This window comes from Carcharodon carcharias, chromosome 7 (assembly GCF_017639515.1).
Source record: "Carcharodon carcharias isolate sCarCar2 chromosome 7, sCarCar2.pri, whole genome shotgun sequence".
Taxonomy (NCBI): Eukaryota; Metazoa; Chordata; class Chondrichthyes; order Lamniformes; family Lamnidae; genus Carcharodon; species Carcharodon carcharias.
The window spans coordinates 106,358,892-106,385,475 of NC_054473.1; the positions used below are offsets into that span (position 1 = coordinate 106,358,892).

Genomic DNA, 26,584 nt, shown 5'->3' on the forward strand with positions numbered 1-26,584 from the left:
TGAAATAATATATTAAAATGGTTAATATAATCTGTGTAAATTGTAGCTACATACAGCACTGTATCCGCACTGAATATGGCTCATTTTAAATTCTTTGTCTGTTCATATAACAGAAACAAATATATAATTTCACATCACTTAAGAGACTCAATCTGTCTGATAAGTTGTGTTCCGGTTGGTGAGTGTCTGACAGCAGGTATAATGCCAGGCAAAAAATTGGGACAAAGGCATCCAGTGATGAATGTATTTTATTGATGTAAGGCTTTTCCTTTTGGTTCCATTTCATCAAATAATGTGTGACAGCCCATGATTTTCAGTGCATTCACTTGCAACAATTCTGATATGCTCCAAAACAGCAACAATGGATCAGCCGAAAGGTGATTCAAGATTTGTTTGCAAAGAGGGTGGTGCCATGCTGGAATTCATTGTGTCAATGATTTGTTGACACAATGAATTCCATTGCAATATTGCAATGACTATAAGCCCTGACAACATTACAACTGTAGTAATAAAGGCATGTGCTGCAGGACAAGCCACACTCCCTATTCCTCAGAAAATTAAGCAGTCTGTGCCCATATACAACAAGATTAGAAAACATTTAGGCTTAAACTGATAAGTGGCAAGCAACAATCATGCCATATAACTGTCATCTCCAACAAGAGAATGTCTAACCATGTTCCCTTTACACTTAATAGCATTACTATTGTCAATTCCCTCACCATCAACATTCTGCCACATTATTACAGTGGCTACAAAAGTAGATCAGAGGCTAGGAATTCTGTGGCAAGTAACTCACCTTCTTTCTACCCATAACCTTTCCACTATCTACAAGACAGGAGTCAGGAATAGGAGGGAATATTCTCCACTTGCCTGAATGAGTACATCTCCAACAACACTCAAAAAGGTCCATACCATCAAGGTCAAAGCAGCCTGTTTGATTAGCACTCCATCCACCATCTTAAATGTTCAATCCCTCCACCATTGGTGCACAATGTCTGAAATATGCACCATCAACAAGCTGCACTGCAGCAACTAGACAAGGCTGTTTCGCAACAGCAACCAAACCCACGACCTCTATCATCCAGCAGGACAATGGTAGCAAGAGCATGGGAACACCACTGCCTCAAGTTTCTCTCCAAGTCAGACACCATCCTGACTTGCTGTTCCTTTGCTGTCGTTGGGTCAAAATCCTGGAAAATTCCTCCCTCACAGCACTGTGGAAGCATCTTCATCAGATGACTGCAGAGGTCATGAAGGTGGGTCACCACCACATTCTCAAGGGAAGTTAGGTTTGGGCAACAAATGCTGGTCTTGTCAGTGATGCCCACATATCATAAATGGATAAAATATAGAAAAACATTTGGGATGGCAGAGAGCTTTATTGCTGAGTGGTGAATGCGATGGAGTTGGGTGTGATGATTTACAAGCAAGATGGTGAGAATTTGGATGATGAAAGAAGAAATGGTGAGGGGAAAAGTTAAAGAAGAAAAAAGGAAAGAAGACAGAAGCAAGAAGAGTTGAATGGAGAGAAAAGGCGAAAAGAGAGAAAAGGGAGAGAGAGAAAGAAGTGTAAGAGGGCAGACATAGCAAAATATAACCACATAAAGAAATCAGGGACAGGTAAGACAGACTTAGCACATGCAATGGTACAGGAGATTGGCTAGATAATTATTAATTATAAGTAGTTGTAGATCACTGGGTGAGGTGGTTATAAGCAAAATCTCTAAATTTGCCACCAAGCTATGGGGAACAATAAATTTAGGTTTCAGATATCTGGGCCAAAACTTTGACAGTTAAAGCTCAATGTGGATAAGTGTAAAATAATTAGTATGGAAGCGAGAAACTAAAAGAAGGGCATGTATTAAATTGAACAGTCAAATAACACGATGATCATGAAAAAGACCATTAGGTTATTATGAATTCATAGATAAAACTGTCAACAAAGTGCTTGGCTGCGGTGAAAATATGAAATAAGACAGTAGGTTGTATTAGCAAAGAGATAGAGTGCACATCAAAAGAGTCTGCAGTGGTGTTGAAGATGATATTGGTCGGCCTATTTGGATTCCTGCATGCAATTCTTATATAAAATAACTGGATCTATTTTCAATAATTGGAGATGGAGTTGATAATCAAAGTAGGAGAAATTCAATTTATAGAAGGGATAAGGAAGCTGGTGTTAACTTTCTTTGTGAAGGAGAATTTTAAAGCATCTATGTGATGTTTTCAAGATTGTGGAGAGCACTGGCAAAGTTAATTTGGGGAAATTGTTCACAACGTCTAAGGCTTGAATTTTCACCATGTGCGGATGACTCAGGAACCTTTTAAAAATGGCGGGCGGGTCTCAATTCCAGGATTCCCCACCCATTCCTAGGCTGTCCAATTTTCGTGAGTGTCTTTAAAGAGTGCCAACTGGTTCACATTAAAAGTCCGCATCCCACACTCCCAACCTGGCCAGGTCCATTGCACAGATAAGCATGTCTGAGTCCTCTGTAATTTTCATGGAGTTGAACCAAATTTTAAAGGACTCATAGTTCACGGTCCCTCAGAGGAGTTGTGAACCCTAGTGTGCATGAGGAGAACTTTTAAAAGGTAAGTTCAAAAGGTTCTCCTCACTCCCTCATGCCAAGGACCCCCACCCAATGCCTATGGCCCTATGCTCCTTGTCAATATATGGCGCATGTGCACAAAAGAGTGTGCTCATCTCCCTGAGGTTATGTGTTACTTCAGGGAGATCGGCTCTACAGTGAAAAAATCTAAAAAGTAGAAAAAAAACATTCCCTGACATGTCTCCTCATGTGACAGTGTCACATCAGTTGGGACATGTCCATAACTTTTAAATACAGTTTAATTACATTTCTTTAAACTTACATGAAACCTCATCCCAACCGTGGATGAGGTTTCATGCTTTTCCTGATGCCCGCCAGGGCTCTTGGCCTACCCGCCAACCTTAAATTTGGATGGGCAGGTCCATTAATTAGTTTAATGACTCTATCAATGGCCTCAATTGGCCATTGGCAGGTCGGCGGGCGCACAGCTGATTCTGATGAGCACTCGCCTACCTGAAAATTTAAATGGAGTGGGGTAATGTCGGGAGTTCCGCCCCCCACTCACCGACCGGGAAATCCTGGCCAATGGAACTGAATATAGGGTGTGAGAAATAACGGGTGGAGTTGTGAAACCACCCTTTCTACAATCCACCAAAGTCAAATGGCACCCAAATTTATTCAGGGGCATGAATTCAAAACTAGGAATAAGAGGAGAATATAGGTAAAACTACTTCATTTAAAAAGTGTATTGGATTCTGGAGTAAATTGCTAGGGAAGGTGATTGCATTGCACAAATTAAATGGATTAAAAAGAAAGTTAAAGATGATTCTGGAAATGTGTGGGCTTGAGGGACAAATTTAAACTTTCCAAGTACACACTGACAGAGTGAACAGCCTCACCCTTGACAGGTTAGTACGTTCTGCTAGTGGGACAGGTTCTTCATAATTACCTGCATTCAGAAAAATTACCCTCATAGTAATCCAGTAACTGAACAATGGGGTATGTTCAAAGAAGAAGTGGTTGTAATACAGACACATTCATACAAGGGGAAAACAGTGAGAAGGGGAGTAGCAGACTGCAAGAGGGCATAGACAAACTAGTGAAATAGCCAGATGCATGGCAGATGAAATTTAATGCAGAGAAGTTCAAAGTGATAAATTCTGAGAGAGGCAATGTAAACTAAATGGTCCAATTTTAAAGGGAGTGCAGGAACAGTGAGACCTGCGGATCTGTTATGATGTGACAGATGATGTGTGCCAGGTGGGCCAAATCCACAAGGGAAACTTGGTCACACTATCACAACAGTTTTGCAATTTGTATTTATTATGAGATGGGTGTACTGAATTCAAAAGTAATAAGTCCACCAAGATCTTCAGAGATTTTAAAAATTAAATTAAAATATTTATCAACAAAATATCAAAGCTTTCAAGCACATACATAAGGCTAAAATTACTTACTACTATAATATCTCGTACAATTCTTAATTAACCTGACCCCCAGTTACATCCCCTTTAAGGCAATGGTCCAAAATAGATTTTAAGTTTAAAATAAACTCAGCAAGTTAACACAATACCCTGGGCAATGGAATTCCAAATTGTTTTTCCCCAACTTCAGTTTCATTAGACAGCAGACTTATGCACAAATGCTGGATGCTTCATTAAGGCTATTTCACTCATTTTTGTTAGATCCTACATGGCCTTCTGCCACATAGCCTTTCATTCTCCTTTATATATGGTTCTCTCTTTTTATTACGTAAATTCTTTTGTTCCATATATCTTTGAAACTGTATTTTCCACATAATATAAAAACTTCCATGTTGCCAATATATATTGTCAGTAACCCTTGGGTTACACATTCCTTAGCCTTGTTTATTTGGCTAGTTGTAAACAGACTAAGAGCCCTTTGAAATCCAAATATCCCTTCATTTATCTAAAAATGCAAATTCCCTTCGCACTTTACATGCATGTTTACTCATTAGTATGTCAAGCACCTAGCTTCTTTTGATTATTTCAAGCTTGCAGTCTACTTGATTCCAAATGTAATTAAAACACACACAGACCTAATTATACTTATCCCCATAAACCTACTTCACAATAAACCAGAAACATAAAATTATTATGCTTTTATCACAGGGTTGATGTATATAAATCATTGAAGATGTCAGGACAAATTGAGAAGACTATTACAAATGCATAAAAGCTCCTCAGCTTTATAAACAGAGGCAGGGAATACAATAGCAAAGAAGTGATGCCAACCTTTATAAGTCATTAGGTTGGCCCCAGCTGGAGTGTTGTATCCAACTCTGGGCAACCCAGTTTAGGGAGGGTGTCCAGACCTTAGTGGGTTTGGAAGAGATTGACTATAATGGTTGTTATGACAGAGTAGTTGGTAAATGCTGAGTTGTTTAAATTCCAGAGGGAAACTTGAACAACTGTCATAACCTATATTTTCAATTGGTATGTTTGAGATACAGCTCTGACTTCAGAAATGAAACCACCAAGCCTCAAGAGGTTTTCTATATAAACTAAATTAAATATTTATTAATTTAACAACAAATTAAGCACATTTTCATGTCTACAAATTACTACCATAATAACTTTTAAACAAATTCCCAAACTAATCACTCCCAGGTAAATCTTCACCAAGGCAACAAAATCCCATAGACGTTAAACAGACAACAGGCAAAGCACATTTGACCTTACGAACCTTTGCAAACACAGTTGTCGGGCTCACAGGCTGCTTAGATCTTACATGCCTCTGATCTGCGCTTACAAAACTCCTTTCTGTTTATACCTAGCCTTCCCTTTGAACGTAAATTCTCATTGTATCACTAGGTCTTTCGGCTCCACCTCTTCTATCAAAACCTCTTTCATAGCACCAATTTTATTGGTGATTTTAAGACATTGCTTGGTGTTTCCTAGCTAGGTGCAAGATTTTACTCCCTTCTTTTGAAAGCTTTGTTCAACAAATGCAAATGTACTCTTTACCTTCTAGCCTTACATTTATCTAATTAACATCTCAAACTACTATACATCAAAGCACCTAGCTGGTTTTAATCCAATTAAGCCACACACAGACAATGGCCCTACTACAAGTCCAATTTAAAAATAATTTCCAATAACATTATACGCATTAATATCTATTCATGACAGTGATGCCAATGGGACTTTATCTGATAGATGTAAAGCATTTGATGAGGGTGACTATTAGGGAGAGGAATGAAATATTAATGAGGGTGAGTGGCAAGGGTGGATGCATAGATAGGGAAATGAGGAAATGCATAGAAAGAGGATGGGTGAGCATGCAAGGTAAGCGTTGTGAGGAGTGATATGAAGAAGGAGGCTTAAGAAGGCAAAGTGAGTGGGTATGCATAACTGATTTGTAAGTGAATGTGCAACTGCATTCACCTTTACTGACTTGGTTAGGTTATTAAAGCATTTCCTGCATTGAATCCAGGAGTGTGGTGCAATGTTCCTGCTGCTGAGCTGCTGGGCCACCTCCAGCCATCCTTCTTGGTGTCAGAAGCAGGAGTTCATCCTCCGATCTCTGGGAAATTGCATCTCTCTTTGACTATCTAGAATTCAATGTCATAGTTCCTCTTCTCTCCAACTACAAGGGCAGCAGACACATGAGAACACCACCATCTGGAAGTTCCCCTCCAAGTCACTCACCATCCTAACTTGGAAATATATCACCATTCCTTCATTGTTGCTGAGACAAAATCCTGGAACTCCCTCCCTATCAGCACTGTGAGTGTACCTACACCATATGGACTGCAGCAGTTCAAGAAGGCAGCCCACCACCTTCTCAAGGGTAATTAGAGATGGGCAATAAATGCTGCCCTAGCCAGTGATGACCACATCCCATGAACTAATAAAAAAAAACTCTTTGGAATTCCATCTTTTGATTGTCCCTTTAAATACTGTGGTTGAGATTATATCATGCGGGTCCTCATAACACCTGCTGCGCATTAGACACCAAATCCAGGAGTAAAATGCTAATGAGTTGGTTGAATTAAGAAGCCACTGATAGTCGCGCTGAACTTTCTTCAAGATTTCATATGTGATATCGGACTCCCCTACTCCCAACGTGTCTCTGAGCTAATATCAGGGATGATATGATGATACCCTCCCTCTATTCCTCCTGGTGCCACCTGGAACCAAAGCATTTCGCAAGTGCTGTAAAGATGAATGCCCAGAATAATAGCTTACAATGTAAACATATCCAAAATTGATAAGCGCTATTGTGAACAGATTTGGTACTGGCACAAAAGAACCATATGAAATGTTGCCAACAGCATAAAGAGGTACATAAGTTTGTTTGAAAATTCTGCATGCACCTATCAAGTAACAATACTGACTCTATAAGACATTGTTGCCTAGCTTAGAGGTGCCCTTACTGAACAATTCAGGCATAAAAATTTGCCTGAAATGTACAATGCCATCCAAAAATGGGATAAATTTAAAATTGTATAAATGGTTTGCAGATTGTAGAAATTGGTGCATAATGAGGTAAACAAGAAATTATTTACATTTGCAAAATTGAACATGGGAGCATTTAATCTGCTGCTTAAGTGTGTGCTAGATGCACAAACTGCTATGAAACAGCTAAACATAAAATATTCTTATCATTATCCTCAATGGTTTTTGCAGAAAAGAGTGAATGACATTTCAACTCATCAGCTTTAATCACAATTATAGAACTGGGAAATGTGCAGGTGCGGAGTCTACATTAATGCTTTCATTTTCAGGTTCATAGTGTGAGATTTCATGAAAAAATTTATATAACAGATGGAGCTCCAGTAAAGCTTTAATCAAGTTGTTTCCTTTAATTCTTTCACGTAAAATTTAATGGTCAACTTCAAGTGAAACTTCACAGCCACCACCACTCAAAGGCATTATAAAATGGAGGCCTGCAGTCAGGAAGGAATTAATCTTTCATAGAAACCAAGATAAATCAAATGATGTTACTATTTCATACTGAAGCTCAAAGGCCAGATGCAGACATGGTTTCTAGCTGATAGAAGCCCCACACAAAGGCTTCTCTTCATCCCTGATGTCAGTATAGATACGGGCTATCAAAAGTTAAGAGATATTTTATTACCTGAATCTCCTTTCCAACATGGGACTTAATGATGTCAAGACTGGGGTTTATGGTAAATTCTTTGAGTGTTCCACCTGATTCGATATTTCCCCATGAACTTATGCTTTTGCGTTCTGAGGCCTGGCTGAAGCTTGTTCGACTGATTTCACCAATGCCATCACCAGGAATTCGCAACTTAACTGTCATTGGTACAAGGGAGGTGTTAATAAGGCAGCATGATAAGGTCTTGGGAAAACCTAGAATTTTGGGGAAAAGAAAGATTCATAAGGAATTATCCGCATGTAGTCAATTCCACTATAAGCCATACAACCTACAGTTCACCCTCAACAATGGGACAGCATTCAAGAGCCAGATTCATTGGAGCTTCATATCTAGTAGGTTTCTCAGAATCCTTGCTAGCTTTCTGGCAAAATATACACTGCAATGGTAACAATATGTCATGTGTTTATCAAGATTACCAAACTAATCATTTTTATTTTGTGGTAATTTTAATATTCCCATTTTTATATCCTTATAATCATCAAGGTGCTTCTTTTTTACTGTCCAGCTTAGCTCAGCAAACACAGAACAGTTGATGATTCAAACCGCTCTATGGTCCTAATATTTACAGGAAGATGGAGACGGTCCAGGGAGGTGAAAATCAGCTAACATCTTGGCAAGGCCAAGGAAAGGAGGCCCTATTGGTTTTGACAGTAAGACCTTACTATAATTTTCATCTTTTGTTATCCTTGTAGCAGCTGGACAAATTGACAGCCTACTCTGCTGCTGAATGAAAAAAACAGTAGTAGAAGGCTGCAGCCTTAGGGACAGTCTCCAGTATTAAGGAGAGAAGATCAACATTCCTGCCTGCAGGGTTTGGAAGAGGTCAGCAATCACGGTTTGGGGTGGGGATGAAGAGAGTAGACTATCTCAGGTGAGGGGCATGTTTATAGATTGGGGTTTGAAGGTTGGGATTGGCCATGATCAACTGGAGAGAGAGAAGGCATTGGGATTGCGGTGGAGGAAGTCGGCGATTGCAGTGGGGGAGAGAGAAGCCACCATCAGCAGAGGGAATTTTGAAGACCTCCTGAGAGGCTGAGGAAAGTACTCATGATCTCTCTGGCTCAAAGATGTGCTAAAAAGGCGTATATCTTGTGAATTCAGCAGCTCCTGCCTCTCTTCCACCAGGCTTCCAGAGCCCTGGGAAAACTGCGCTTCTCCCAAATGTTTTAAATATATTAATGAAGTGTCCTGCCTCTTCACTGGACACATGGTAATAGGTATCTACACAATTCCCTGTTTCTCCTTTATTTTAATCCTGCCCCACTTTCCAGGCCAATAATTATTCCTTAATCAGCAAGTCTAAAAAGCAGGTAAACTGGTCATTATCACATTGTTCTTCATGGGAGCCTGCTGTGTGCAGACTGGCCACCCACATTGCAACTGTGACCACAATTCAAAAGTACATAATTTACTGTAAAGTATTTTGGAGCATCCTGATGAGTTGAAAAGGAGAGACACAAATGCAAGTTTTTTTTTAAAGGCACACTCGATGGTTCATCCATATTTGAAATCTTTTACTGTTCTATGGTGCTTTGAGATGAACAATTACAGCCTCTTGCTTTGTATTCATGGCTTTCCTCTTGCCAATATTTGTTTTCTCTCTCCATCATTTTTGACATGTTGCTTTCTCTTTCACTGTTATATAACATTCCACTTAACTGCAGAGATTTCTTTTCTGCCCTGTGTTTGGTAGACTAACTTATCCAAAAGTAAAGACCAAAATTTTACAGATCTGAGATATGAGGCCAGATTTTCACTAAGTCATGGAGACTCTGTGGACCTTCAAAAACGGTGGGTGGGACCCCGATTTGGGAGTCCTGTCCGCATTTCCAACAGATTCCATTTTTACTGGTAGAGGAAAGGAGACAGGGCATGACTTACACGTGAGGCAAACCCAAACTCAGCAGGGCCATTTGAACTCAGTGCTGAGTTCAAATGGACCTCTTTTTTGCTGTAGCAAGAGCCTTAACCCAGAGTGTTGGAGCCCTGAATATTTAGAGTAGTGTAAATGCTCATGAAGGGAAGATAAGGTCTACAAAATTGGTAAGCTGTGAAGTTATTTAAATCTCCAGCCCTTTAAAAGTTAAAAACAATCTGCCTGTGTCAATGGGAGGTAAAAGAAACCTCAAGGTGTCAAGTTATGTAAATCCCTATACCTTTTTAAATTAAAAAAGGCTGCCTGTGTCAGTAACTGTTTAAAGAATCTTTTCTAGCAGTTACAATAGCTAGTTGTTGACATTTCCCCAAGGGTTATCATTATGCCATCATTAATGCTTGACTGCTTTCCACAACCCACAATTACCTCAGCAGGGGTCCCTAAGCTCGCAGGTTGACAGTTCAAGGATGTTATTAAAGGATTAGTTATTAAGAATATAAATTTGTTTATTTCATAAGGGATTAAGTACTTGATGAGATTTAAAAGTATTGAATGAGCTTCCATTAATTGGGGTTTTTTTAATATAATGAAAGCTATAATAGATACTTATCATAAAAACTGAAAATGCTGGATAAAATCAACATTTCTTGCAGCATCAGTGGAGAGAGAAACAGTGTTAAAGTTTCAAGTCCGATATGAATCTTCTCATGAACTGGAGAGAGGTGAAAATGTGATGGGTTTTATGCTGTTGAGAAAGTGGGGCGGGGTAGGTGGAGCAAAATAGAAGGTCGGGGATAGGATAGAAGATGAGGTGATTAAATGACAAAGATGTCATGGAACACAAGACAAAGGGAATGGCAATGATAGTATTAAAGACTAAAGTGTTGGTCCAGAGTAGGTGCCAATAGCAGAATAAATGTCAGTACTGTCTGGAAGCAAAATAGCAGAATGTGTTAATAGCAGAAAAAGGATCAACAAAGGAAAGAAAAAAACTTGAGAACAAGATACAGAGTGGCATTTGGGAGGAAAAGAAATTCAAAATGAAGGACAGAGTTCATGGTCTCAAGTTCTAGGACTCAACGTTGAGTACAGAAGGCTTTAAATTGCCTAATCGGAAGACTAGGTGCTGTTCCTCCAGCCTACATTGGGCTTCACTGGAATGTTGTAACATGGCGGAGGACAGAAGTGTGAGCATGAGAGCAAGAAGGTGAAGTGAAATGGCAAGCGATAGGAAGGTCTGGGTCATGCTTGTGGACTGAGTGAAGGTGTTCCAAAAAGTGGTCACCCAGGCTGCGTTTAGTCTCCCCAGTGTAGAGGAGACCACGTTGTGAGCAGTGAATACAATATACTAAATGTAAAGAGGTACAAGTAAATCACTGCTTCACCTGGAAGGAGTGCTTGGGGGCTTGAACAGTGAGGTAGGTGGAGGTAAAGGGGCAGGTGTTACACCTTCTGCGATTGCATGGGAAGGTGCCATGGGAACAGCGTGAGATGTCAGGGGGTGATACAGGAGTGGACCAGGATGTCACGCAGGGAATGGTCCCTTAGGGATGCTGACATATATAGATATTTAGACCATGACTTTATTTCATCTCAATATGGCTCCTGAGGTCTACCAATAGTGGATACCGGGTGAGTTGGCATGGAATGTATAAGGGCAAAGTGTGGTGGGTGGGGGCATGGATTGGGATGGGTTGGAAATAAGGTGGCATTAGAGCTGTAAGATGGATTCTTGATTGACAAGGAAGTCAAAGGGTAAGGGAGTATGAAGGAAAGTGGAGTTGATGCCACACCAGATCAGCCATGATCTTATTGAATGGCGGAAGAGGCTTGAGGGGCCAAGTGGCCGACTCCTACTCATAATTCATATGTTTGTATGTTAAGCATTATGGGGGTGGGTCAGGGGCATGGGTTGACATGAGTTGGCACTGGGATTTGGAGGTGGCATGGGAAGTGGTTGGGGTGGTGATGTGGTTTGAAAGGTAAGGGCCAGAGGGCCTAAAATTGAAGGAAACAACTGGGATGAAGTCTGGGAGAACTAAGGTGGGCCTTCTAAAGCACCTGCATTGACACGGCAGCTCCTGTGGCTGCATCTGATCTATGTCCAGGGGCGACGGGTTCGAATCCGTCTCGTATCTGCTCCCCCAAAACAAAAGTTGGAAATTTCCTGACTTGCGCCACCTACCTCGGGAGAGGAAATCAACCCCACGGAAAGATGTAAATATTAGACAAACACATAAGCTGCACAAAAGGCTAAAACTGACTACAATGAAGACTGGGATTGTCAAGGAAAGTAAAGTAAAGAGAACGGTTCCCAGTTTAAACATAGAAAATACACGTAGAGGGGAAAGAGGGAAAACAAAGTCAGAGAAAATGCTGCAAAGTAATTCAATAAGTAAAGTACTTAATTGAATTCCATCAACCCAAACTTCTGTGTATTGACAAATACCGGCATTTTTTCTTTCTTTTAATGAAGCTGAGATAAAGAGAAAGAAGGAATGATAATGATTTCCTAGTTGTTGAAAACACTGCTTATTTGAAGGTGAACATTTTAAAGCAGGGTCTTTTATAAACTGCTAGCAATCTGTGGATAATGTAGTAGATCACACTGATGACTGTGAGTTATTAAGCTATTTCACAAGTGTGAAGGACTCATAAATCAAGCAAGCACAGGCATAGAACCTAATCAGTTTAATGCCTTATTTATATTGGATCTACTGGCAATTCTGGGATCTGAACTCTGAGCAAACTGATTGCAAATTATATTCCTTACACAAATACTCATTGCAGTGATAGGGATTTGTAAATTAATTGAAGCATAAAGTGGGATGTATTCAGTTCATGACAAATTTCTTCAACTGTCAAATGCATTTTGATACAAAAGCGAGGTACTGTGGAAGCTGGAAATCTAAAATAAAAACAGAAAATGCTGGAAATATCCAGCAGGCCAAGCAGCAACTTGGAGAGAAAAACAGAGTTAACATTTCAAGTCAATGACCTTTCATCAGGACTGGAAAAAGTTAGAAATCTAACAGGTTTGAAGCAAGTCCCATTAGTTTTGGCTTTGCACCACCAACTCTTTTGTCATTTAATCTCTCCTGTCTTCCACCCTAATCCAGACCGTTCTTTCTGCTCTTTTTCCACCCACTCACTTGCGCTTGCTTAAAATCTTAAAACTATTTCTAACATTTCCTAGTTCTGATGAAAGAACATCAGTATGAAATGTTAACTCTTGTTTCTCCACAGATGCTTCCTGACTTGCTGAGCATTTGCAGTCTTTTGCTTTTGCCCTAGCTTGCATAATCACTCCTTCTCAATTAATCTTTGAAGTCCAGGTATTTTTCAGGTAAACCTACACTGTACTCATTCCAAGGCCTATATATTCTTCTAAGGTGTATTGCCCAGAACTTTTCACTGCAACTCCAGTTGTGGTCTAATCAGGCCCTTGCATAACTAAAGCAAGATACCTACCCCCTTGTATTCCAGTCATCTACATCTACATTAATCTTTTAAATTATTTTCTGTACCTGTTCCTGGCTTTTTAATGATCTAAATACCTGGATCCCCAAGTCTCTTTGGACTTTCACTGTTTTTAGCTCTTTGCCATTTAGCAAGTGCTCTGTCTTTTGTTTTGTTTTCAAGTCCAAAGTGCATGACCTCACATTTGCCGACATTGAAATCCATTTACCACAGTTTTGTCTAATCATTTAATCTATCAATATTGCTTTGTAATTTTACACTTCCATCTTTACTGCTTACAATGTTGCCTATCTGTATGCCATCAGCAAATTTGGATATTGTCTTTCTATCCCATCATCTAAGTTGTAAGTAAATACAGTGAATAGTTGAGGCCCCAAAGCAGGTCCCTGCAGGACACCAGGAGTCAAATCCTGCCAATTATTCTACTCGCTGTCTCTGGCCTCTCAGCCAATTTCCTAACTAGGTCAAAAACTTGCCTTCAAGTCCAACAGCTAACAGTCTATTTTGGGGACCTTATCAAATGCCTTCTGTAAGTCCATTTAACTAACATCCATTGACATTCTCATGTCTCCTACTTCAATTAGCTTTTCAAAAAATTTGAATCAAATTCATCAGGCATGACTTACCCTTTACAGATCCATGCTGGCTCTCTGATATACTAACATTTTCAAACTGTTCAGTCACCCCATCCTTAATTATAGACTAGAAATTTTCTGACAACAGATGTTAGACTAACTGCTCTATGATTCCCTGGTTTCCCTCTCATACCTTTCTTAAATAGTGGAGTGACATGTACAATTAGCACAATTTTCCAATCTAAATAAATGGTTCCTGAATTAAGAGAACTTTGGAAAGTTATTTACCAACCCTGAAATTATGCCCTTTTCACTAAGTCCAGTTTATCATTCTATTGTTGCTGAATCAACCTGGGAAGTACTTTAACTAGTCACCGGCTTTTGGAATGCAGCCTGTGAATAAAGCTTCTTAATCCAACTCCCATGTCCTTTACTCCTTATCAGAAGAAATCTCGTCTTTCCCTTGAAGAGGAAACTAGCTGTATTTTACAATATAGAGCAAGGAACTCTGTCAGGAAACACAGAGATGTTCCTCCTCTTCTGCTCCACCACCTTACGCTCCCAACAAAGGTTGGGGAGTTCACAGTGCCAACATCTGAGTGTGGCATTCCATCCGCCCTATTGGAAAAATCCTAGACAATCTTTGTTGCAGTTGAAATATGGAGTACTAGAGGAAACAAAAAAAGCTTTGATTGGCTGATATGCTCACTGCTATGATTCATTTTGAAATCCTGATCTGCCAAGGCTCCCAGATATGAGACAATTTAGACACTACACTTATTAGACAATTCACATCAATGCTAGGTCAGCATTATCTGGGTCTCCTGTCAAAATCGTTAAACAGATTTACTATATTTACTTGGGACTGACAAACAACAAATCAGCTAGGAGCTGCACAAACATTTCTCTTCCACCCAATGCCTCAGAAAAAGGCAATTTTCATCCTTATTCTTCAATCTTCTTTCTCCTTCTCTATAAGTTGGCACTGGAAATTAGTGCATGCCTTAGCAAAGAGGCCACCAGCCTCACCAAATTCAAGTACTAAGCCCTTATTTTTGTATTAGATAGCACCACGAGTGCCTTTACATTGATTAATGAAGGACCAGAGGCCTTATGGATTAGATTTGCCTAGGCCACTGTCATTTGGGCATCCTGATATAAAGCTTTTACGGTGATGGACTTCAAAGGTAGAACAATAAAAATGTCTTTAATAATTGCCTTTAAGGAGGCTCGAGATGACATGTTTCACTCTTCTTGGGCATATGCTAATATCAGTGGGGAGATCATCTAATCAACTAAAAGAGCTGTGTTCCAGGTGATTTAGTCCACTGAGCCAAAGGTCATTCCCATTTGTGCAGCGAGGAGATTAAGTAATTGAGAAGACACAGTTTATGTTTTTCTGAATAGACTTTAAAAAACAAGGTTCTCTTACATTGGTATTCAGCTCATCCACAACTAATCTAAGTCAATCCAACAATACCTCTTCTAATAGATCAATTTGTCCAGTTTTATAAAGGATAGAACTGTGTCTAATTCAGAACTGCAATTTAAACCCTACACAGATGGCTTGTCAGTAACAATATACTAAATAATCAATCAATTGTTCATAAAGCAGAGTTATTATTAATGGATGGTGCCCACCAAATGATCATAAATTTGGATATAAGTGGGTGTTACCTAATTATCTGTCACTAAATATTTTACTGAAAATATCATTTATGCCAGTCTTGCCAAAAGAATCAATCTTATGTTTCTGGAGCCCAGCATATCCAAGTTACTGCCAGACTCTGAGTTTATTATTAACTCAAAGAAAACCAAACAAAGATATAAAACTTGTGCAAGGCCAATGTGGCAATGAGTTCCCCTTTTCAGAATCCTAAATTTACAGATATGGCTGTTGGAGTCAATCAGCTCGACAGACATGAGATGGAGGTTAGGAAATGAAAGTATCAGAGAATTCTTTTGGGACAAGATATTTAATTAAGCATAAATTTGAAAATTCCAGATGAACAGCAACTTCATTTCCTATTATTAAACAGCACAAGAAATATTCATTGCTTTTGAATCATTACTTTTTCCTAATAACCACTATGGGGCACTAACATATTACATACTTACCAAAGGAGACTTCCCCAAAGTTCAGGACAGGCACGTTGAAGTGAAACGTAGGTCCAATGACACATCCCCTGCAGAGAACAAATAGTTATCTGCATGTTTTAAGCAGCAGTGGGCTGTAACAATTAGTGATGCATCTGCAAGGAGGTCACTAAGAGAATAATTTTTAGCAGTCCAATATCTACACTCAGCAACTTTCAATGATAATGAATACAATTCAAGGTGAACATGTCAATACATGAGCAGTGAAACGATGTGGGCAATTTCTTTCCAATTATAATGGAGCATCAGAATGTTTCTGACTGAAACTGGAGTTGGAGTCAACATTTTACATAAATTTCTTGCAGAATTACCCTTGGAAACCAAATCAAAGGAGATATTGTTTTAAAATAGGAATGAAAATATTCGGAACCACCATAAGGTTGCATTTTTCACTTACTAGTCAGGTTGTTATTTTCCAACTGTTGGGAGGGCTTTAAACTAACTCAACAGGGGTGTGGGAACCTAGAGAAAATATCAGAGAGGAATACCAGGGTGCACAAAATACTTGGAGGGGCAGATAGCATTAGTATAGAGAATAGTAAATTAATGGGTAAAGTAGTGATAAGGGTTTAAGTAAAGAAAATCTAAATCAGGGTTACTATGCATGTATGTGAATGCACGGTGTATAGTAAATAAGATTGGGGAGTTATAGGCACAGATTGCTACGTGGAAATATAATGTTATATAATGTGGTGATAACAGAGACCTGGCTCAAGGAAGGGCAGAACTGGGTGGTAAATATTCCCGGGTACAAGGTGTTCAGAAGAGATAGGAAAGGAAGGAAAGAAGGAGAGGTGACAATATTGGTTAAGGAGAGTATTGCAGTGCTGGAGAAACAGGATGTCCCAGAGGGTTCAAGGACAGAATCAATTTGGCTAGAGCTAAAGAACAAAAAGGGTGAAATTACATTGCTCAGTGTAGCCTATAGACTGCCAAATAGTGAGAAGGACGAAGAAGAACAAATCTGCAGGGAAATTAGAGCGATACAGGCATTATAAAGCATATTTATAATGGGGGACATTAATTACCTTAATGTAGACTGGGCCAGTGGTAGTGTAAAGGGCAGAGAGGGGCAAAAATTCCTAGATTGTGTTCAAGAATTTTCTACAGCAGTATGTGTCCAATCCAACAAGAAAAGACACATTGTTGGACCTGGTTCTTGGAAATGAGGCGAACCAAGTAGATCAAGTGCCAGTGGGGGAGCATTTAGGAGACAGTGATCATTATATTGTCCGCTTCAGGATGATGATATAAAAGGACAATAGGCAATTCAGAGTAAAAATAATTAACTGGACAACAGTCGACTTTGATGGGGCAAGAATGGAGCTGGGCCAAATAGACTGGAATGAAAGACTGACAGGAAAAACTGTAGCTGAACAATGGGCTACCTTCAAAAAAGAATTGGTTCAGGTGCAGTCAAGGTATATTCTATTGAAAGGGAAAGGTAGGACAAACAAATCCAGAGCTCCCTCAATGAAAAATTAAATTGAAATTAAGATAAAGGAAAAATGCACTTATCATAGGTGTCAGGCAGAAAATATAATCGAAAACCAAGAGGAATATAGAAGGTCCAGAGGGGAGGTGAAAAAGCATATTAGAGAAGTGAAGCGGGATTATGAGAAAAGACTGGCAGTCAGCATAAAGGGGAATCCCAAAAACTTCTACAGGCATATAAATAGTAAAAAGATGGTAAAAGGAGGAGTAGGGCCGATTAGGGGCCAAAAAGGGAATTTACACATGGACGAAGGGGCCATGGCTGAGGGATTAAATTAATACTTTGCATCCGTCTTTACCAAGGAGGTAGATGCTACCCAGGCCATGGTGACATACGAGAAAACTCTGTCACTAGAAGGGTTCAAAATTGGTAAGGAGGAAGTGTAGAATAGACTGTTGGTACTTAAAGTTGACAAGGAACCGGGACCGGATAAGATGCATTCAAGGATACTGAAGGATGTGAGAGTAGAAGTTGCAGGGGCACTGGCCATAATCTCTCAGTCTTCCCTAGACTCAGGGTGGTGCCAGAGGACTGGAGAATTGCAAACAATACGTCCTTGTACAAAAAAGGTTGTAAGGATAAGCCCAGCAATTACAGACCAGTCAGTTTAACTTCAGGGGTGGTCACGATTCTATAAACAATTATTCGGGATAGAATTAGTAGTCACATGGAAAAATATGGGTTGATAAGGAAGAGCCAACATGGATTTCTAAAGGGGAAATCCTGTTTAACTAACTTGCTGGAGTTTTTTGAAGTGGTAACAGAAAAGGTCGATGAGGGTAATGCTTTTGATGTGGTGTACAGTTATAGCTCATGGAATAAAAGGCACGGTAGCAATGTGAATGCAAAATTGGCTGAAAAATAGGAAGCAGAGGGTAATGGTCAATGGATATTTTTCGGGCAGGAGGAAGGTTTGTAGTGGAGTTCCCCAGGGGTCGGTATTGGGACCCTTGTTTTTCCTGATATATATTAATGATCTAGATCTTGGTGTGCAGGGGACAATTTCAAAGTTTGTAGACGATACGAAGCTTGGGAATGTTGTGAACTGTGAGGAAGATGCTGTGGAACTTTAAAAGGACATAGACAAGTTGGTGGAGTGGGCAGATAGGTGGCAGGTGGAGTTCAATGTGGAGAATTGAGAGGTGATGCATTTTGGTAGGAAGAACATGGACAGACAATATAAAATAAGGGGCGATATTTTGAAGGGGATGCATGAGCAGAAAGGCTTGGGTGTATATGTGCATAGGTCACTGAAGGTGGCAGGACAGGTGGAGAGAGCAGCTAATAAAGCATACAGTATCCTGGGCTTTATTAATAGGGGCATAGATTACAAGAGCAAGGAGGTTAGTCTGAATTTATATAAGACACTCGTTAGACCTCAGCTGGAGGAAAGATGTGAACACATTAGAGAGGATACAGAAGAGGTTTGCAAGAATGGTTCCAGCGATGAGAACTTTCAGCTATGAGGATAAATTGGAGAAGTTGGGGCTGTTCTCCTTGGAGATAAGGCTGAGAGCGGTTTTGATAGAGATGTTCAAAATCACAAGGACAGAGTAGACAGGGAGAAGCTATTCCCAGTCATCAAAGGATCAAGAACGAGAGGGCAGCGATTTAAAGTGATTTGCAAAAGAAACAAGTGTGACATGAGAAAAAACATTTTCAGTGTGGATGTGTAGCGGAGGCAGGCTCAATCGAGGTATTCAAGAGGCATTCGATGATTATTTGAATAGAAACAATATGCAAGGGCACGGAGGAAAGGCAGGGCAATGGCCCTAGGTCATAATACTCATTTGGAGAGGCAGTGCAGATATGGTGGGCTGAATGGCCACCTTATGGGCCGTTAAGATTCTGTAATTGATTTAGGCAGCTGAAAATGTCAATTTATCAGCATGACAAAATAACATTGTGTCTACTCATTTGTGACCGCTCATTTGTGACCTGTCCTGACTCTGTGAGTCCCACTGATAGATTTAACCCTGTTATGTAACAGATTTTATAAAGACAAGAGCCTGATATTGACAGGGGTGGTTTACATAGCCAAGGGAATGGAATATTGGATAGAGGTCTGGGTTACCACACATGTTCTGAAGTTTTAACATGGAAGTCAGCCTGATTGACAGGTTCAGCTTCCAGTTGGTGTGGTGGAGGGCTGCGGAGCAGGCAGGTCTGATACCTGACCCTGAGGATCATTATATGGAGGGATGTCTAATATTGTGATGTTGGGGCTTTGGGCGGAGTAGGCATTCCTGTTTCTCATGGCCCACAAGCATTGATGCAAAGACACTTGGATTTTCTCCAAAGCTGTCCTCATCTCCCTTCAGTTGCCAGGTTTCCTGAGGGCTGGGAAACCCGGCAGCCACTATTAAACCTGCAAGGCAGGCTAATTCAAGGGCAACAAAAACAGAAAATGCTGGAAAAGCTCAGCAGGTCTGGCAGAATCTGTGGAGGGAGAAATGAAGTTAACGTTTTGAGTCTGTATGTCCCTTCTTCAGAGCTGAAGAGAAGTGGGAATGTGATGAAATTTATACTGTTTAAGGGGGGGTGGGGCAGGTAGAGCTGGCTAGAGGGCCAGCAATAGGTGGGGACAAAGGAAGGATTGACAAAGATGGCACGAACTAAAAGACAAAGAGAGTGTTAATGGTAGTGGTTAATGCTAAAAAAAGGTGCTGACAGTACATAAAGATAAGAAAGCAGAATGTGATAACAGCAGAACAAAGGTAGCATTATGTGAAAGAACAACATGGAACAAGTAGCAGGTGGCCCTGTAGGGGATGGGGTGGGGGGACGGGCAGTGGTGGGAAAAAATGGATAAAAAATGGGATAGAGGGGGAATAAAAAGGGCAATAAAACCACGGATAAATGAATAAAATTAAAAATAAGTGGATAAAAAATAAAAATGAACGTAGAAAAAGGGGATTAGAAAAAGGGGTGAGAATGGAGAATAGAGTTCATGGTCTGAAGTTGTTGAACTCAATGTTAAGTCCAGAAGGCTGTAAAGTGCCTAATCAGGTGAGGTGCTGCTCCATCAGTTTGCAGTCTATGTTCAAATGCAGCAAGACCTGGACAATATCCAGGTTTGGGCTGACAAGTAGCAGTGATGGGGTTGGAAGGTGCTGTCGAAGAAGCCTTGGTGAGCTCTTGCAGTGCTTTTATAGATGGTACACACTGCTGCCACTCTGTGTCAGTGGTGGAGGGGGTGAATGTTTGTGGATGGGGTGCCAATTAAGCGGCCTGCTTTATCCTGGGTGATGTCAAGCTTGTTGAGTGTTGTTAGAGCTGTACTCATCCAGACAAGTGGAGAGTATTCCATCACACTCCTGACTTGTGCCTTGTAGATAGTGGACAGGCTTTGGGAAGTCAGGAGGTGAGTTACATACCACAGGATTCCTAGCTCTGACCTGCTCTTGCAGCCACAGTTTTTATATGGTTAGTTCAGTTCAGTTTCTGATTAATGGTAACCCCCAGGATGTTGATAGTCGGGGATTCAGTGATGCTATTGCCATTGAACGTCAAGGGGTGATGGTTAGACCTCTGTTGTTGGAGATGGTCATTTCCTGGCATTTGTGTGGTGCTGATGTTACCTGCCACTTGTCAGCCCGAACCTGGATATTGTCCAGATCTTGCTGCATTTGGACATGGACTGTTTCAGTACCTGAGAAGTCACGAGTGGTGCTGAACATTGTGCAATCATCAGTAAGCATCCCCACTTCTGACTTTATGATGGAAGGAAGGTCATTGATGAAGCAGCTGAAGATGGCTGGGCCTAGGACATTACCCTGAGGAACACCTGCAGTGATGCTCTGGAGTTGAAATGACTGACCTCCAACAACCACAACCATCTTCCTTTGTGCTAAGTGTGACTCCAACCAGTGGAGAGATTTCCCCCTGATTCCCACTGACTCCAGTTTTGCTGGGGCTCCTTGATGTCATACTCAGTCAAATGCGGTCTTGATTTCAAGGGCAGTCACTCTCACCTCACTTTACCTGATCAGCTGAGAGAGAATGGTGGGTGGTAATCAGCAGGGGGTTTCCTTGCCCATGTCTGACCTTGTGTCAAACATGATCTTTTTATACTAAAACACCTAGGAAATACCCAAAGTGAACCTGGACAAAGGAGAAGCTACTTACTTGAAAGTCACTTGGACTGGCTCGCAGGATCCTTGCACAGAAAAGAATAAATCTGCTATGAAATCCCCTAGAATCGAGGCTTTGAATGTCACCTCCAACATTTGGTATCCACCTGGCAACAGGGTCCCTTCACTTGGATTAAAGCAGAAGCAGGAGCCCAATGGAGTGCGTGCAGCAATCCTGGTGTAGACAGCAGGAATTTCACCCTTGTTAGCCATCACAATCTGAGAAAATAAATGCAAAGTAAAGAAGCTGTTGCCATGTTTTAAAAACGCAAAACCTATTTTTCTCCCTTTATATCAGAAAATTGGGTCACATTGACTACGCAATAGTGTAAACCGGCAGCAGTAAATCAACAGCCCATTTTACATCTCTCCCACTGTCTATCTCTATTGTCTTCAGTCAAAGTTTACCTCAACAGGTGTAAGGTGTTCTTTTGGAAATGTGGAACTTATCACCTGGGGACTGCAGAGTTACTATCCAGCCCCGGCCTCTTACTGCTGCCCCTCTCAAAGGCATGCTTAGCATCTGTTTACAGTGTGAAATTCTGGGAGCTGTCTGCTGCACCACAGGGAGAAGACTACAAGGCTGCCAAGGGTAATCCTTGACCCAAACCACAGTGCTGCCCAAGCAGATAAACCACTCATTAAGACATCAACACATGTATCTGCAAGAATTAAATAAGCTATAATCTACAATGATCATAGAAAGCTTTTAGTTGAAAAATTAAAAAAATTAACAGAAATTAAAATAAAATAAAATTGGAATCACCTGAATAAGGGCATTGATTTTATTTATTTGACAAGCTCACCAGAGTGGTGCAGGGAACTATCCATCTATAATAGCTATACAACCCATTTAGGTTTGCATTTTACCCTTTTCCAGTGAAACTCCATACACTGTTATACCATTTTTTAAACTACCAACCACTTTGCATGATAATTCAATTAAAATCTGATTATTCAAGATTCACTCAGACATATGAGGCTCATCAGGGCTCAGTGAACTGCAACAAGCTAACTTGGCAAAATCATCAAAATATTAGATTCTACTAAAAATGGCCTTGATAAAGAACTCGAAGCAGGTCACCTGCTTGCTCATTCTGGCTCTTACTGATATAAATGTCAGTCATGGCTCAGTGGCACCACTCTCATATCAGTCAAAGGGTTTACCGTTCCAGAGACTTGAACACCATGTGGATTTTCAACAGAACCCATAGTCCCAACCATTATGTACCCAACATATCCATCAGCAGGGTGTACCATGCCAATTGTGAAACACAAATTTTAACAGCACAGTAGTAGCCATTTAGCCCACTGCCGCTCTGGTTGCCTACCTGCTCTTTCCCCAAATATTTTTTCAAATATTGATGCACTTTGCTTTTAAAAGCTATTAAAGATTCTGCTTCCAGCTTGTTTCAGGTCAGAAATTCCATGCCCTAACAACCCTAAAGAAATTGGATGGTTCTTAACTTTTAGTCAAACAACCTTTTCTTCAATTTGTGACTAAAAAACAAGATGTAGAAAGAAAATGAAAAATAGTTTTCTTTCAATGTCCTATATTTTTTTTCCTCTGTTCATAGGAATCTATAATTAAGAACTGAGCGACTGAGCACATAGGGCAATTCAAGCTGATCAGAGAGAGCCAACATGGAACTTAAAAGATAGATTATGCCTAAAAAATCAAATTGAATTTTTTGAGGACAGTAGCGAAAAGGGAATGCCTATGGATGCAATTTAAATGGATTTCTAGAAGGCATTCGATAATGTTCCACTTTAGAGACTGTTAGTTAAATTAAACTCAGGGAGTTGAAGGAAAATTATTAGCCTGGTTAGGTGATTAGTTAGGCTCCAGGAGACAGAGAATATGGATAATGAGTACATTGGTAGGAAGTGACCAATGGTGTCCCACAAGAATCTGTAATGAGACCTCAATAATTCAATATATTTATTCATGACTCAGATAAAACAATAGAGAGCCATGTATCCAAATGTTCAGATGAAAATGTTTGGTAATATAGTAAGCAGTGTAGATGGGAGCACAAAATTACAAACAATGTGGGTCGATTAGGCGAGTGGGAAAAACCGGTTGCAGATAGATCTCATAGGGGTCATCCATTATGGAGCAAAAAGGATGGATTTGAGTGTTGGTTAAATGATGAAAAAATGGGAACAATGTTGGTCCAAAGAGATTTAGGGGTACATCTACAAAGTTCACTAAGATGTGCAAGGCAGATATGAAAAAATGTGATCAAAATGATAGCCTTTTAACTAAAGGGCTGGATTATGAAGAATAAGAATTTTGGCAACAGCTATCAAACGTCCTATATAGACTACCTTTGAAGTAGTGAGTACAGTTCTAGGCATCAGAACCTTTGAAAATATATATTGGCCTTGGTAAGATTACAGTGCAAATTCACCAGAACACTATAGGGCTCCAAGGGTTAGATTATGAGATGCGATTTCATAAACTAAGTTTGTATTCCCTGGAATATAGAAGACTAAGGGGTTCTGCAACCTCTTCTCAATATTAATTCCATGAGACTGAGAGAAATTCCTCAAGGAGGACCCATTCTGCTACATTAGGGCATTTGGATTGAGAGTAGAACACTTCTTTCAATAGTAGGTGAGAAAGAAAGAATATAAAATGTAAACATGGCCAAAAAGGACCAAACAGAAAACAATGTAAAAAAAAGTAAAAGCTCATGATCCTCACTACATAAGGAACACTAAAGTGAACTAAAGCTTGGTCAAAGAGGTGGGTTTTAAGAAGCATCTTAAAGGAGAGAGAGGTAGAGCAATTACTTGGACAGAATTCTAGAGCTTAGGCCCAAGTAACTGAAGACATGGCTGCCAATGGTGGAGTGATTAAAATCAGGAATGTGCAAGAGGCAAGAATTGGTGATATGGACAGACATCTTTTTGCATGTTTGTATGCAATCCTTATATGAACACCAACTGCACAAATCTCTTCAGCAGGCATACAACCCACTGGGAAAATATTGGACAACAACTTCCAGGAAAACTTTCAATGCACAGATTGTCCCCTGGACTGCCTTCTGCTTCCCAAGCCAAACACATGCATGGACGACCAACACTCACCAGCACAAAATTTCCCCTAGTATGCTCAAGAATGTAATCATAATGAGTTTGCTTAATATTTAGAACTGACATATCCCATTTCAAAGTTAGAGCCCTAGAGCAAGATTTCTTTCTGTTAACAAACCTGGCTCTGAATTTATAACACTGAAGTGGGGTTTTGCTAGGCAAGGAATATGAAACCCAGAGCATGCAGATTAGACCAAGTAATAGGAGGTCTGAAATTGGTGGATTCATTTGGATAGCCAGGGTACCCCTTTGGAAAGGTACGGTAACCCTTTGCATATGCTCCTGGGGCACCTTTGGGAAGAGGTAAGGTACCTTTTCGGATTGTTAAAAGTAAACATAATTGTGTGTAAAAAGTGCATAGTCTCATTGCAACCATCAAGCTGTCAGAGAACTGCCAAAGAATGGTCAAAGCTATCAAGGAACTGTCAAAGGATACCAGGTGAGTTAGCAAGGATGATGCAAAGGGCAAAGGGTAGTGGATAGGGGCATCGGTTGGCATGAGTTGCCACTAAGTTGGTATAGGGGCTATAAAAGGCTATGGGGATGGTGGGGGCATAAGGATATGAGGGGCCATGGAGGGTAGGCGGGGGAAAGAGGTGGCACACATTGGCATGAATGGGGAATGCGGGTGAGGGTTGAGGGCTGGAGGTTTAGTTTTATTCTTTTTTCAAAATTTAATTTAACACAGTGTTAGAGCACAGAGGTAGGCCTTCTGGCAGCCTCTGCACTCGTTCCAGGGGCGGCGGGCCCGACTTCTTACCCAACCCACCCCCTGGGATGAAAATATGACCTGCGGGTGGGCATTTTTAAAGGTTGAGTTCTCAGAGGTGGGATTTCACCCATCTCTGCACTCCCTACCTAGGAGCAAATATCTGGGCCGCAAAAGTCAGAACTCATCCCTCTCAACCTCTTGGGTGGAATCATCCGGTACATTGGCATTAGGCGTCATTGTTGGCGTGAGCAGGCAATATGGTGAAAAGGCCAAAAATTGGTTTCATGCCATCATGAAGCCAGTTTGTGATCATCCGCTCCACCTGTTAATGGCGGGCCACGTTTCTAGCCGCCGCACATCGGGAACCTAATTTCAATACTTTAGCATCTCAGTATAAGCCCTGCCTTCAGGAATCATACCCCCACATCAAATTTACTGCCCACATCGGCATGACTTCAGAATGGCATGCTTCATGACTGCCTTTAAAAGGCGTGCACCTCTTGACCTGAACTTCGAGGGGAATGCACATCGCTTGGGCATTCGGAGGGGGCACAGACAAGTTGCTTTTTACCGGCTGCCTTTCAGTGCGGTGCCGGGGCAAGGGCTCCAATGCAGGTCAGGCCAGTGGTGGGGGCGGAGGCGGGGAGGGATGCGGGGTGGGGTGCAAGGGAGCACAGGCTGCAGAAAGTACACAAGCACATGCCGGGAGGAGGTGATGGTGGGGAGAGGCCAGCCACTTTGAAAAGCTTGTGAAAAGTGAGCATTCTTCCACAGTTGAGACTGTTCAGCAGCAGCTCAATTGACATGCTTGGAGTCGGGCCTATGGACCTTTTCTGCCCACTCAAACAATGCAAAAGCATGAAAATGCCATCAAATGCTCCAGAGCTTTACAACTAAACCCCCCCACCCACCCCCGGCACAGACTGCAAATTAAGGTGCATTTTAGGGGGCAGCAGAACAATTGGCCGACTGGGCAAGTTGTAGAATCCCCTTGTGTAAGGTGGCCATGACACAGTCAGTGGTGGAGGCACTTACTGCCCCTTGCAAGGTCTTTATTAAGGTTTGGACCAGTATCCCTCATGGTTCAAGCTGACAGTGCAGCCTTGCAGTGTGAGTTAGGAGAATGTCTGTGCCTGAGCTGAGAGCACAGCATGCAGTCCAATGGCTGAAACTGCTGCTAATCGGCCAAGTGGAGTGAGGTGAAGGTGGGTGACATTTCGGACAGCCATGAAGCACACTACACGTTGACCATTCAAGTGGTGGTCAGCACTCTCCTGCATGCATGAAGGGGCCTTCAGGCTTAACAAAGGGAGGTTCTTAAGGCAAATATGCTAAACCACACATCTCTCTCTTTGATCCTCCA

General features: G+C 40.9%; 1 protein-coding gene across 1 annotated transcript in view; it reads right to left on the bottom strand.

Annotated features, from left to right (window-relative positions):
- Positions 1 to 26,584, bottom strand: part of LOC121280028 (hydrocephalus-inducing protein-like) — a 478,228-nt gene that overhangs the window by 118,574 nt on the left and 333,070 nt on the right. Inside the window, exons 13-15 of the mRNA XM_041191656.1 lie at positions 21,403 to 21,626; positions 15,741 to 15,808; positions 7,650 to 7,885 (exon numbers count right to left, since the gene is read on the bottom strand). Coding sequence (XP_041047590.1) covers positions 7,650 to 7,885; positions 15,741 to 15,808; positions 21,403 to 21,626 — 528 coding nt within the window. The remainder of the gene's footprint in view (positions 1 to 7,649; positions 7,886 to 15,740; positions 15,809 to 21,402; positions 21,627 to 26,584) is intronic.